The 13419-nt window shown below is 34.3% G+C and overlaps 1 protein-coding gene across 1 annotated transcript in view; it reads left to right on the top strand.

Moving 5' to 3' along the window:
- The first annotated feature begins 5862 nt into the window (after positions 1–5862).
- The window catches only part of LOC134369412 (cytochrome c, testis-specific-like), a 31829-nt gene continuing 24272 nt past the window's right edge, over positions 5863–13419 (top strand). Inside the window, exons 1-2 of the mRNA XM_063085885.1 lie at positions 5863–6028; positions 12722–12879. Of these exons, the coding sequence (XP_062941955.1) occupies positions 5863–6028; positions 12722–12879 (324 nt within the window). The remainder of the gene's footprint in view (positions 6029–12721; positions 12880–13419) is intronic.

Raw genomic sequence — 13419 nt, 5'->3', positions numbered from 1 at the left:
TTTGACTATGGTGTCCACTCCCCCTGCCATGATACGGTTTAGTTGTGTGATGGTAACTAAGAGTCAGGAATTCTGGGTTGTCACTCTGGATTTAGCATAAATGAGATTGTTATAATTACTCCTTTTATTACATTCCACACCTATAAAATGTGGGCTATGTTAACCCTAGGGCTTAGCAAATCTAAAATGTGTCTTGTCTTAATTTTACATTTCTCTTTGTCTTACCCAGACCAATCAAGGTGAATGAAAAGAATATGGTAATGTAATGATTTTATTGCATAGGAAGTGCAAAGATTCTGAGCAGTGCTATTTGCACACTGGTTCCATCTAGTGGAAAATGTTTCATTTTAAAGTGCACTAACTAGGCAATCTCTATTCTTCGTAAAGTACGATTACTGGTGGGTATTCTGAAAATTTTAGGCTGATATTCAGAGCAGTTAATTTTTTTCTGAAAGAAAGGATAAAAAATTGCATAAAACAAAACCAGCAACAAAAATATTGAGAAATGCTGGAAAAGCAAAATTTCTTTACCTCTCAATCACGTAAAATACCACATAATCTAGAATAAATAAGAAATTTACTTATAAATTACTAAAATATAATAAATGTATTTTTCTTCATATGACTTATCTATTTACTTCATACAGATTTATTGAGATGTAATTCCTATATGATACAATTCACCCATTTGATGTGTTAAATTAAAATAATTTTTAGTGTGTTTACAGAGTTGTCAAGCATCACCACAATCAATATGAGAACATCTTATCACTTAATAATGACAGAATTGTCATCTTTCAAATCATATAAAAATCTTTCAATATGAGTTACATGTAACTAAAACATCTGCAGTTTGAAAGAGTGATTATTAATTAGTCTTATGTTAGAGAAAGGATGTCTGGACATTTGCAGTTTAGATTTTTTTCAAAGCTTTAAAACTTGTAGCCTATAATGCATAATTATTAGAATAACAAACACTTATGTTTATTTCACTTGACATTCACATGTCCTTTGAATTTTTTTCTTTCAAAAATCTTATGAATTTTTTTTTTAAAATGAGCAGTAATATTGTGACTGATTTTTGAAATACAAGGAGTAAATAGTAAATTTTTGTCATTGTTTTCCAAAATCTCTTAAACTATGATGTAAGTACAATGAGGCTTACTTGGTTGGTAATAATAGTCTTCATACATTATATTTAATTAACTAAAAGTGTTTTACCTTATTTGCAAAATTTCTATAAATTTTATCACTGATATTTATAGGTAATCAATTAGTAACTTTAAAATTCTTCTATATGAATATGGTCCAGAGCCTCTATTTGTCCAGTCTGTAAGGATATTACTGGCTATGGATCAAGTATGCAAGCACTTAGCCTGGCAGGTAGTAGGCACTGAAGAAATGGTAGTCTCCTTCTTCCTAACTTTGGATGCTTTTGTTTAGGAATATTTAACTCCTGGTTTTGTTTTTTTTTTGACAGTAGAACTTGTCCTTTTGATTTAATTCGATGATGCATTTTAAATGTGTAGCTCACATAACAGAACTCATAGATACCACTTAGAATAATTTCAATCAACCAACTGGTGACTGTGGCTATTTAAACTATAACAAAATCAATTAGAATTACATAAAATTAAAAATTAATTATAATTCAATTAATTAAAAATTCAGGTTCTCCATTGAGTAAGACAAATTTTGAGTGCTCAGAAGGTATTTGCAGCTAGTGGACGGTATCCATGAAGAACATTTCCATCATGGCAGAAAGGTTTATTGGACAGTGCTGCTCTGGAGAACAAGAATATTGGGTAAATCTCCTAGTTACCTAATTCACAAAATTTTTACTATAACATTTCCGAGTACCTTGATTCTTGAACAATTTTAGAAAATTATTTTAATATTCCTATTTCTCTTTCATAGCCTTACCACTCACATCCCTCTCCATGATTATGTAACCACAGGCAAGCTACTCTCCCTACTCACGTTTTCCTAAACACAGCTATTGGGAATTTTTTGTTAGTTTTTTCTTGTTTTTTGTTTTTATGCCCTAATCATGAATGATCTTTATTAAATGATATATATTCTTGTAAACACAGCCTTTGACTTTCTCATCTCTCTGTCTTCGATACCCTTGTCCTGTAATAGCTTTCTCAGTCTTTCCCTCTGTGTCTTCCTCCCTTACTTCTTCAGGACTCATTCTCTCTCTTTCTATTCTTGCTCTATTCCACTCCTTGGCAATTAGCACCTTGCAACCTCGCTGTTAGTTCCTGTATTATTGTCTTTTTGTGTAGCTCATTTATAATAATTTAACTTTACTGTATTTTACAATTTTCCCCAGACAGATTATAACTCGTAGAAAACTGGGGCTGCGGCATTTGCTGTTGGTACTTCAAGTTGCGTGGCACAGTGCCTTGCCCATAGTAAGCACTCATTTTATTATTTTGTTGACATGATTTGATTGCTGCAACCAAATGTTCTTGTACTATTCAGAAAACATTAAGTTCCTACTTTAAGCAAGACCTTACACACTTTGTGAATATACACAAATAACTTAACTCTTTGGTTAGGTAAGGCTTAAACAAACAAAAAAAGCCAGGCTTGAGACTGTTACTCAAAGAACATTCACTTTGTCACATTTAGACTCAATTAGCGGTTGCACAGCAGTTGCAAGGCTTTAAGCCCCTGCCATAGTTGGGATCCCGCAGGATCTGGAAGCAAATCAACAGCGTGGGTGGAGCCAGGCCTCTCATTGGCTGGCGCCCTGCCCCACCGCAAGCACATGCCTGAGCAAGCCTGCTGTGAAGGGCTTGGAGGTGCTGCCGCAGACTGCCAGCCTCGAACTTGGGGCATGGTCTCTGGAGGAGCAGTGACCTGGGTGACTGCTAGGGGAGGCAGAGGGCAGAGTCTCTGGCCCTGTGGTAGGTTCAGGACTGCCTGGGAGAGAGTGGGCTGGGCAGCCATGCAATCTGAGCACTGGTTATGGGCTGATGCAATTTGGGCCTGGGTCCACGCAGAGATGAGCATCCAATCATTCAGCATGTGGGAGGCTTGCCCCAGCCCCAGCCTGACAGGGCCAGGTTGCCCCTATGTACAATAGAAGGCTAATTTTTCTGAGGGGCCCCTGTGCAACCTCTGTGATTTGAGGGTGGTACTGATTCTGAGTAGAGCTTTCCACCCATGGTTGGCAGAAGTCAGCCACCACGTAGAGGCGGTGGCATCAAAGAGCACAGGTTGGGAGTTTGGAAAGCTGGATTCTCCTTCCAGCTCAGGGGCTCAGTTGCAGCCATCTAGAAAGAGAAAAGGCCAGACACCTGTGGAGTTCATAGATGTGAAGTGACTTACTTAGGGTCACATCATTATCACTGCACTCTTCAGTACTCTTTCCATGCAGAGTCTCTTAATCTTTTTGAGTCTGTTCAGTATTTATTCTTAAAATATTCTAGCGAGCTCGCCCTCCCTCTTCCAGTACTTTAAATATGTGAGCTTTGTAAATTTTGATAGCTTTATTGGTGCCTTGACTATTCTGTCCGCATTCCTCTTCTTATGCAAAATTAGACATAGTAATAATATGTACCAGTATTAAAAAGTATTTCACCTAGTCCTCTTTAAACACTCACATTCATTTGGGCAAAAAAGTTTTTGAGCATCTGCAATTTGTCAGATATTTCTTGTGTTCAACACAGGGTTGCTTAGATCACTCTTAAAAGGGAAAGATTAAATGAGTTAATATATAAATGGCTTAGAATATGCCTGGCACATACTAGGCACTTACAAATGTTCGCCACTGTTACTTTATTTAGTATTGGAATTAGTTCACTCTTGGATAAATGATCATTCTTATACCAGATGTCACATCTTTGCCTATTTCAGTGAAATATTTCTTCTTAAATACTAAATACTGATACAGTACTAAATGATTATAGGACAAGATGAATTCCCTTGATATTGTTCCTATTTTCCCCAGAATGTCCCTTGATATCTTCCCACTTCCCTTCCTGCCATTGCTGAATCTATTGGTTTTTATGCCCCTGAAGGAGGGTCATAGGTATTTGCACCAGCAGTATTCTTGTGTGATTAAAGATGGCAGCAATAAACGTTTTAATTGTGATTAATACTCTGGTAGCTTGAACAGTGATGATGAAAACTTTTTATGAGTGACTTTCACTTGAAATCTATAGCTTATGAGTAATGACGGTTTTTGTTTTTTGTTTTTCAAATGCCTGGTTTCCTAAATTACCAATAATACTTAATCGGTATAAGAATCTATCTGATCTTTCTGCCCTTTGTAAAAATTGGGAATAAAGATTCTCTACTTAGTAGTTAGATGACGTTTTGTTTTTTATGATGCAAACTTAATGGTTATAGTTAATGTAGTTTGATAAAAGAGCCATAAATTTGCTTTTGTGACTGAAGTTTTCCCGTTTATGGCTCCTGTTCAAAGGCTCACCAAATTCTGAACCTATTCAGCTAGAAATTGAACGTGGTATTTTGAGCGATGTTTGGAATTTTAAAGTAAACTTCACTTGGAAAAGGTAAGTTTTCTTACTCTGCTTTCTGTCACACCTAAAACATTGATTAATATCTTCGTTGTTTTTGGATACTGCTCAAAGAAAAGTACTATTTTCCCTTTAGGTGGATTATTAACACTGTAATGGGCTTCTACATAGATTTAAAGAAATTAGGAAGATATTAGTTTTGCTGGCTATTGAAATAAAGTACTATCTTTCTCTGAGTAATAGCTAACTTTAACAATACTGTATTTTTCAATAATTGAAACAATTGTTTGAAGTATTTAGTTAAACAATAGTGTACTGGCAGAATAACAAAATCTCTGTTTCCCAATAAGGTTATATAGATAAATATGTGCTTAGGACCAGACTGTTAAACAATTAGGTATTTTCATTGCTTTCCGTAATAGTAATTTTTTGTGTTCAAATCCATACTAATCCCCATCTCCCCCATACTCATTCTTCACAGAATATAGAGAGCAGGAAAACAAAATCCAGGTAGTACATTCATTACCACATCAAATTAGTTTTTTTATAGATTAAAATTATTTTAATTTTCAGATGGAGGAGGCATTTATATAATTATATAACAGAATTTTTGACAGTGGTAACCAAAATATCTTTGTACAAAATCAGTTATATATATCTATCATCATATATAAGAACTTCCCTACTTAAAATCATATATTTTCCACTACATTAGTATTAAATACATACTAATGCTGACTGAACTCAATAATGTTATTTCTGATTTCTTTCAGATAGTGCTTTATCTAGTTGTAGATTTATTTACAGCTGAGAGTGTAAAGTAAATGAGAAATTATGTTACACATAGCTTGCTATGGCCTCATTTCTGTATGATTTTCAATTTTACAGTTCTATTATTGTGGGCATGTAAATACTAATAATAAATATCATATTTAAGTACCTTCCCAATTTGTTCCATCTTTGTTTTTAAATAAAGAGATGCAAAATTAGGCCCGTATGCTTTACAGCATCTTTGCACATGTACTTTTTGGAAATGAAAAAAAAAGAAATATAATTGATCTGGATCAATTAATACAATTGTTTGAAGGCTGAAGTAAAACCAGGTTTATACTAATAGCAGTTTCTCAAGTAGCTGTGGCTAGAAAGTTAAAATAAGCATGATAAATGAGATGATTAAATCTTTATAAAATTGGATGCTATATCTGTTTTTCAGCACCCAGACATTAAAGTATGCCTGCTTTAAATGATACTTTTTGTTTAATGTCATTAGCATTTACTTCAATTAAGTGAGGGAATTCATTTTTTCCCCCAGCTTTGCAAATCTGATAATTTCTTTAGTCTGTGGTTTAATATTTCATTGTAGAACAAAATGGGAGATGCTGAAGCAGGCAAGATCTTCACTCAAAAATGTGCTCAGTGCCACACAGTGGAAAGAGGTGGAAAACACAAGACTGGTCCAAATCTCTGGGACTTCTTTGGCGGAAAAATAGGACAAGCACCAGGATTTTCTTATTCTGATGCAAACAAAAACAAAGGTTAAAAACAAACGGTTGTAGGAGAGAACCAGATACTTTGTAGCAAAGAAGAAAACACATGATTTGGCATTATAATAATTTCCTAATTAACAGCATTAAAAATGGACCCCATGTTTATATTATTGAAATAAGGGTTTATATCATAGGACCTGCATTTGGATAACTGGTCATTCTTTTGATCAGAAGAATTAGCAATCCTGTGTGACATAGGTTTTTGGCTATACAGGGTATTTTATTTTATGCAATATATTTATCTTGAAAAAGTATAAACTAGATTTAAAAAAATCAAATCATATTTTTATGGTATAATAGTAGTAGTGATTCCATTTGTAGTAGTGATTCTTAGCAGGGTGAGGGGAATATTATATAGTTTGAAAAGTATGTTCAACAATTTTTTTGTTGGAAAGGGATGGTAAAGTGAGAAAGCATTTTAGGGTTGAGATTAAACATGGTCAGAAAAAGACTATAATATCTTGGCAAAAATTTGTTACTCCTGGTATATATAGGTGTGTGTGTGTATATATATGTGTGTGTGTGTGTGTGTGTATATATGTTTTATTTAACTGGACTATCATATCAGGTTTTCTCATATCAGATTTTCTTAAAATAGTGGTACACCTGTATTTTGAACTTTTCTTGGGGCCTAGCATTTCTTACACATTGAAATTTCAGATCACTACTATTTGGAAAGAGTTTTATTTTATATTTTATTTCTCTTTATTGAAGTGAAATTCACATACCATACAAATAGTCTTTTTTCTTTTTTTTTTTTTTTGTGGTTGGCCAGTATGGGGATCCAAACAGTTGACCCTGGTGTTATCAGCAATTAGCCATTTTAAAGTGTACAATTTAGTAGCATTTAGTGTATTCACAGTGTCCAATCACCACCACTCCCTAGTTTCAAAATTCTTTTATCACCCTGGAACACATGCGTACATTTAGTAATCACTCCCTATTCCTTCTTACCCCCATTCACTGGCAACCACGAATCTACTTTCTGTCTCTTCGGATTTGCCTTTTGGATATTTAATATAAAAGGAATCATGTAATATGTGATCTTTTGTGTCTGGCTTCTTTCAATTAGCATAATGTTTTCAAGGCTCATCTAAATTATAGCATGTATCAATACTTCATTCCTTTTTATGGCTGAAATTCTAATTATGGCCTGAAGCTGCATAATTCAGTCTGCCTTCATCATCACATGGCCCCTGTGTGTCTCTGTCTTCACATGGCCATTTTCTTATAAGGACACCAGTCATATTGGATTAGGGGCCCATCTTACTCTGGTATGATCTCATTTCAATTTAATTAATCACATTTTCAGTGACCTTATTTCCAAATAAACCCACATTCTGAGGTGGTAGGGGTTAGGACCTCAGCATATCTTTCTTTTGGGGGACACCCGTAATAAAGGACCTTATATACATATAAAATAAATACATAGATAATTGATAAAGTACTTATGCTAAATGTAAATAGAATAACATTTAATCTTTGTTGAGTCAGGAGTATTTCAGTACCTTTTTGAGTATTAACACAATATTATTGTATTTGGAATGTGAAATAGTGCTGGTTAATAGGTATTATATAATAAAGTATTTGTCTGGTCTTTGTCCTGGGTTCCTGGGAACCTCTAAAACCTTAGAATTTCCCGAGTGATTGGAGTGTCTTTGTTTTCATGATTGGCCCCTGAGACCAGGACCTGAGGTTATGCTAACATGATGACTTATGATGAGCTCCTAGATAGTTTGAGGATAGGGGCTGACCATGCTAAGAAGACCAACCAGGTGGATTAGAAAATTGGGGCACTGAGCTAGGTATATCAGTCCAACCTCCTGGGACAGAGATTGAGTTCAGTCACATGACCAGTGATTTGGTCAGTCATGCCTATGTAATGATCCCCCAGTGAAAAACTCTGGACACTTTCAACTGGGAGTGCTGGTTGAGATTCTTGGTTGATGAGCACATCCATTTGCTGGGAGGTGATGAGTCCTGATTCCACAGGGAGATGACCCAGAAGCTCTGTATTTGGGATCCTCCCACACCTTGCCCTAAGGGTCCCTTCATCTGGCGGGCCCTGATTCGTACCCTTTATAATGAAACTGTAATTATAAGCATAGTGCTTTCCTGAGTTCTGTGAGTTGTTCTAGTGTGGGAACTCATGAATTTGTAGCCAGTTGGTCTGAACTTTGGGTGGCCTGGAGGCCCTTGAACTTGCAGCTGGTGTCTGAAGTGAGGTCAGTCTTTTCGGGGACTTTGGAGCCTGTGCTAACTGTGGGGAGTTAGTGTCAGAGCTGCCTTGCAGTTATTGCAATAGGATTTTCAGATGGTAGACTACTGAATAAATCAGTTTTAACTCAATTTATTGTTTGCATCTGTATGGCTCTTTTGTTTTTAAAGTAATATTTCTCAACAATATTATTTTATTATTTTATAATCCTGTTAACAGGAACAGTCAACTTTTGAAGTCCTAATTTGTAGATGTTATAAACTAGTATTTGTTCCTCTAGCTGTCAATATTTTGAGGAATTTATTATTTATTAGCATTGATTTGAAATACTATTAAAACTTATTACAAATATTTTTATTGCAGATTGTAGTCAAAGATTGAAAGCTGTATAAACCATGTCTTGGTTTCAACATGATTTAAGAAATAGAAACAGAATTTCCCTAAGTCAGATTATTTAAGTAATATTTGTGACTTATTTGGTGATATAATATTATTATTTGTTAGTTCCACTGATGAAATAAGAATAAGTAGCCTACTATGTTAATTGAACTAGGATTTAAAAATAAGGTTATTTAAAATAAAATACATTTAAAAAATACTTTAGCATAGCTTGGTCAAAGACAGACTGAATAACTAAAAAGAAGAACCAGGAATTCAACAGTGCAGTGTTAATACAAATCGTGGCACACTGTCCACCATATTTTATTTTCTATGTTTGATCTTTCTGTTACAATTACACTATTTTTATTTTCAGGAGAATATGGAAATTCTTATATTTTAAAGAAGATTCTTTGTCCTATATGACCTGTGTAGAGCACAGAGTTACAGATTGTAGCAATAACCTTATATTGTGTGGTTTCAAAAATTGTGGTTAAAATATGCATAACAAAATTTACTATTTTAACCATTTTTAATTGTACAATTCTGTGACATTAAGCACATTCACATTGTTTTGCAGCCATCACCACCATCCATCACCAGAACTTTTTCATCTTCTCAAACTTAAACTCTGTACCCATTAATCAGCTCCTGGCAACAACCATTCTACTTTTTGTCTTTGTGAAATTGACGTACCTCATGTACGTGGAATCATATGTATTTGTCCTTTTGTTACTGGCTTATTTCACTTAGTATAATGTCTTCAAGGTTCATCCATGTTGTACTGTGTGTCAGAATTTCCATCTCTTTAAAGGACAAATAATCTATTGTATGACACACATTTTTTTATCCATTCATTCGTCAATGCAGACTCAGGTTGCTTCCACCTTTGGCTATTGTGAACAACTCTGCTATGAACATGAGTATGCAAATATCTGTGAAGTCCCTGCTTTCACTTCCTTTGGGTATATCCCCAGAAGTGAAATTACTAACTCCTATGATAATTCTATGTTTAATTTTTTGAGAAACAGCCAAACCTTTTCCATAGTTGCTGCCTCATTTTATATTTCTATCAGCAATGCGCAAGGGTTCAAATTTTTCTACATGCTTGCCAATACTTGCTATTTTCTGTTTTTTTGATAATAGCCATCCTCATGGATGTGAAGTGGTATTTCATGTGTTTTTGACTTGCACTTTCCCAATGATTATGAGCCGTCTATATTGTATTCCTAAACAAATCGGTAAATGGAAAAGTTTTTTTTTTATTTTTAAAGAATAATATCTCTGTAGTGCATTGAAGTACTGTTTACATTTTTAGGCAGTGATAATTGAAGCAGGTTTTGGAAACAAATTGTTCAAATTAATTCATGATTTTCCCAGGGTTCTATGTTAATAAGCGACAGAACTAGGATTCAAACCCAGGTTTTCTTAGGCCTTTAAAAAGTCATATCATGGGGTTAACATATTAACTATACTAACTTATTAGGGATTAATTTTTATCTTTTGCCTACTGTCATGTCAGTAGAACACACTGAATCGTAAATGTGTTAATAACTTTAAAAATATTATTGAAATCTGTATACATTATACGAAAATCCAAATACTTCAGAAGAATACTTCCCAGTATGAATGATAAGGAAACTATGTATGTCACTTTTCCCAACCTTCCCCTGCTCCTCTCCCTCTACTAACTAATTTTGTTTGCTAGTATTATTCTTTGTAATTTTAATGGCCATATTTATTCCTTAAACAATACTCATATGTCTCTATTATTTGATTTATATACTCTAAGCAGCATCTGTTTACCTTCCACCATGAAGGATGAGAAAATAAAAGTATTTATACAACCTCTCACTTTTTTTTTTTACAGTCTCCTAACTCTTGCTAATTATGTTATTTCTACTCTGATTTGATATATATCATTTACATCCCATGTAACCAAAATTACCACAGTTATTTTAACATTTCTTTTACATTTAAATAGTGTCAGTGGGTATTACCAGCTTTTACCGTTGTATCTTTTGGTTGGGAGATGGTTATCTGTTAGTAATTACACCAGGAAAGTCTTAAACTATATTATCCTAGTTCTTGGATATTTGAAAACATTTGGGGATTGCCTTATACATGAATCATCATTGACTGGGCATAAAATTATTGGGAGACACTTTAATTCCTCAGGATTTTGTATGCTTCATGTTGAATTGTTGTTTGGAGAACTATGAAACCGGCTTGATAATTGTCCATTATGACTTACTTGGTTTTATTTTTATTTTATTCTTTTCCCCGTAAGTCTCAGTAAGATTCTTACTGAAATTTGGTAACTTTGTTAAGCTCCGTCTAGGACTTGATTGATCTGTTTCCGTGTTTCCTGGGACATGTTGTGCTGCTCCTTGGTAGGTTCAGGGCTTTTATTTTTGAAAGTTTTCTTAAATTATATGTTTTAATAATTTTATTTGTTTTCTAAAATCTTACTTGGGCCACCACTTGTGCAGATCTTGGGTCTCCTTTGTCTAAATATCTTCTGTAAGTTTCATCTCCACTTTGATCAGATAGCTAGTTATCATTTTATACTCTTTATTCTTCCCATTTTGTTTTTATCCATATTTTTAAGCCTGATTGTGCTATCAGCAGCATCTGTTCTTTTTGCTGTCATTTATGTATTTCTGTTTTAGCATTTTCTACTTCAGCCTTTATAGCTCTGCATTGAGCCCCTAATTCATAAAGACCTTTTTTTGAATCCATGGGAATGTGGTCATGATTTTCATCTGCTTAATGTACATAATTTCTGATGTGTAATTTTCATTTAACTTTTGTTTTTTATATTCTTTTCTGCTGTGTGTGTATATGGGGTGTTTCTGTGTGTATATGTATATATTGTGTGTATGTATTTTCAATACTTTTTTGTGCTGATTCCGTTTTGATTATTACTCATCTTTTGAGGACTGTTCTTCTTGGACTGGTTATTTGCAGAAGGATAGTAAGGATGAGGGTGTTAGTGTTCCAGTTAGTTGTGAGGTCTTTCTTACCCACGGTTATGTTAGAAAGATGTGTATATATCTGACTGTGTATGTGCATATGTTTTGGTGAGGTGTTACTTGGCTCTTTACTTCAGCTGTCAAAGTCTAGCATCCCTGGGGTTATGTAACCTCTGCAGTTTCTCTTCTATCATGTAACAAGTTAGAGTTTTTCCTTCAAAGATGGCATGTCTCTGTTTTCTCTTTAATCCTGGCTCTTCTGGTCCTCCAAGATGTCAAAATGATTTTAAAGAGATTTTCATGGCCAGCTGATACACCCTATTCTTTTGGGCCAAGCAAAGGGTTGTGCGTTTGCCCTTCAGGGTGTGTTACAAACAGTGGAGAACTCTTTTCTTCTTCTCCTGAGGTCATGAGTGTCAAGTGCCTTCTCAGTCTGGTCCAGGCTCCATGTCCTTGGAGTTTTCTAATGATATCAAGTTTGGGATTATAGGTGCTTCCTCATAAATTTTTGTCAGAAGTGGAGTTAGCGTTTTTGTTTCTCTTTGTTCATGCTCTTTTTGACTGGTTTTAGAATGGAAAAAGGCAACCTTTCTCTATCATCTTAAAACTGGATTTCTGAAATCACAGATTTTGATGGAGATATGAATAGAAGCAGCTTGGCATAATTGGTAGAAAAATCATGTAAATACAAGTTAATAGTCACAAATTCTTGACTTTGTCATCTTAGAGCAAGTTACTTTCCTCTTTTTGGGCCATTATTTACTCATCTGCAAAATGAAGGCTTGAATTAAATGATCTCTAAGATCTTTTCTAGAAGGCACTGTCTGTGATTCTAGGAGGATGAAGTACTGCTGAGACATAACATGTCTGGGGTGGTGGTTAATTGGTATGTCATGGATAATCCTAAACAGCGTGTGACTATTGGATTTCAACATAGACGCTGAATGGAGACTAATTTTGGATATAGATCAGAATCAATAAGTATTCTCAGTTTTAATAGCCTTCCTATTGAGTTAAGTGTAATCTTTTGCTCACATACGTGGGCCAGATCAGAAAGTAAGTCCTAAAAATATAACTACACAAACTTAAAACTTATTTTTACCTCCATAGGTATTATTATCTGGGGAGAAGATACTCTGATGGAATATTTGGAGAACCCAAAGAAATATATCCCTGGAACTAAAAAGGTCTTTGCTGATCTTAAAAAGAAGAGAGAGAGAGAAGATCTTATTCAGTATTTGAAACAGGCAACATCTTCACGAAATGCTGTTGCATTCAAAAATATTAGTTATAAGCCAAAATTTTCCAATTTCAAATATTATGTGTTTAAAGAAGTCATATTTCATCTTTCTTGGTCAGCCTGTAGTAAGTTTAACATTTTAAATAAAGGTTGATATTTTTGATTGTATGTAATCTACTGATCAGATGCCCTTCAGAGTCTGAACTTGCTTTTGTCTGCTCTCTCAGGATGGGGATAGGTCAGCATGGAGGAAGAGAGAGAAGGAAACTGAAATCTACTGTGCTTCAATCATCTGCACATGCACAAAATATTTTATAAGCCTAGCAATTGCTATTGCTTCCACATACTTATTTCTCTATAATTTAAATGTAAATCTAGCAAATACCAGCTTTAATTTTTATTAAGCTGTGTTTGGTTATGTGTTTACCTTTTATTATAAAAAATACTTAAAGTAACTTTAAAGAAAAAAGTTAGGAGAATGAAGTCAAATAGTTTATCTTACCTTAGGAATATTTTTGGAACAAAAGCAAATTGTTGACCTTGGGTGACATAAAATAAAATCTAGAAA

Source organism: Cynocephalus volans, chromosome 1 (genome assembly GCF_027409185.1).
Source record: "Cynocephalus volans isolate mCynVol1 chromosome 1, mCynVol1.pri, whole genome shotgun sequence".
NCBI classification, from domain to species: Eukaryota; Metazoa; Chordata; class Mammalia; order Dermoptera; family Cynocephalidae; genus Cynocephalus; species Cynocephalus volans.
Note: the sequence above shows the minus strand (reverse complement) of the source record. Positions and strands in the feature narration are given on the sequence as shown.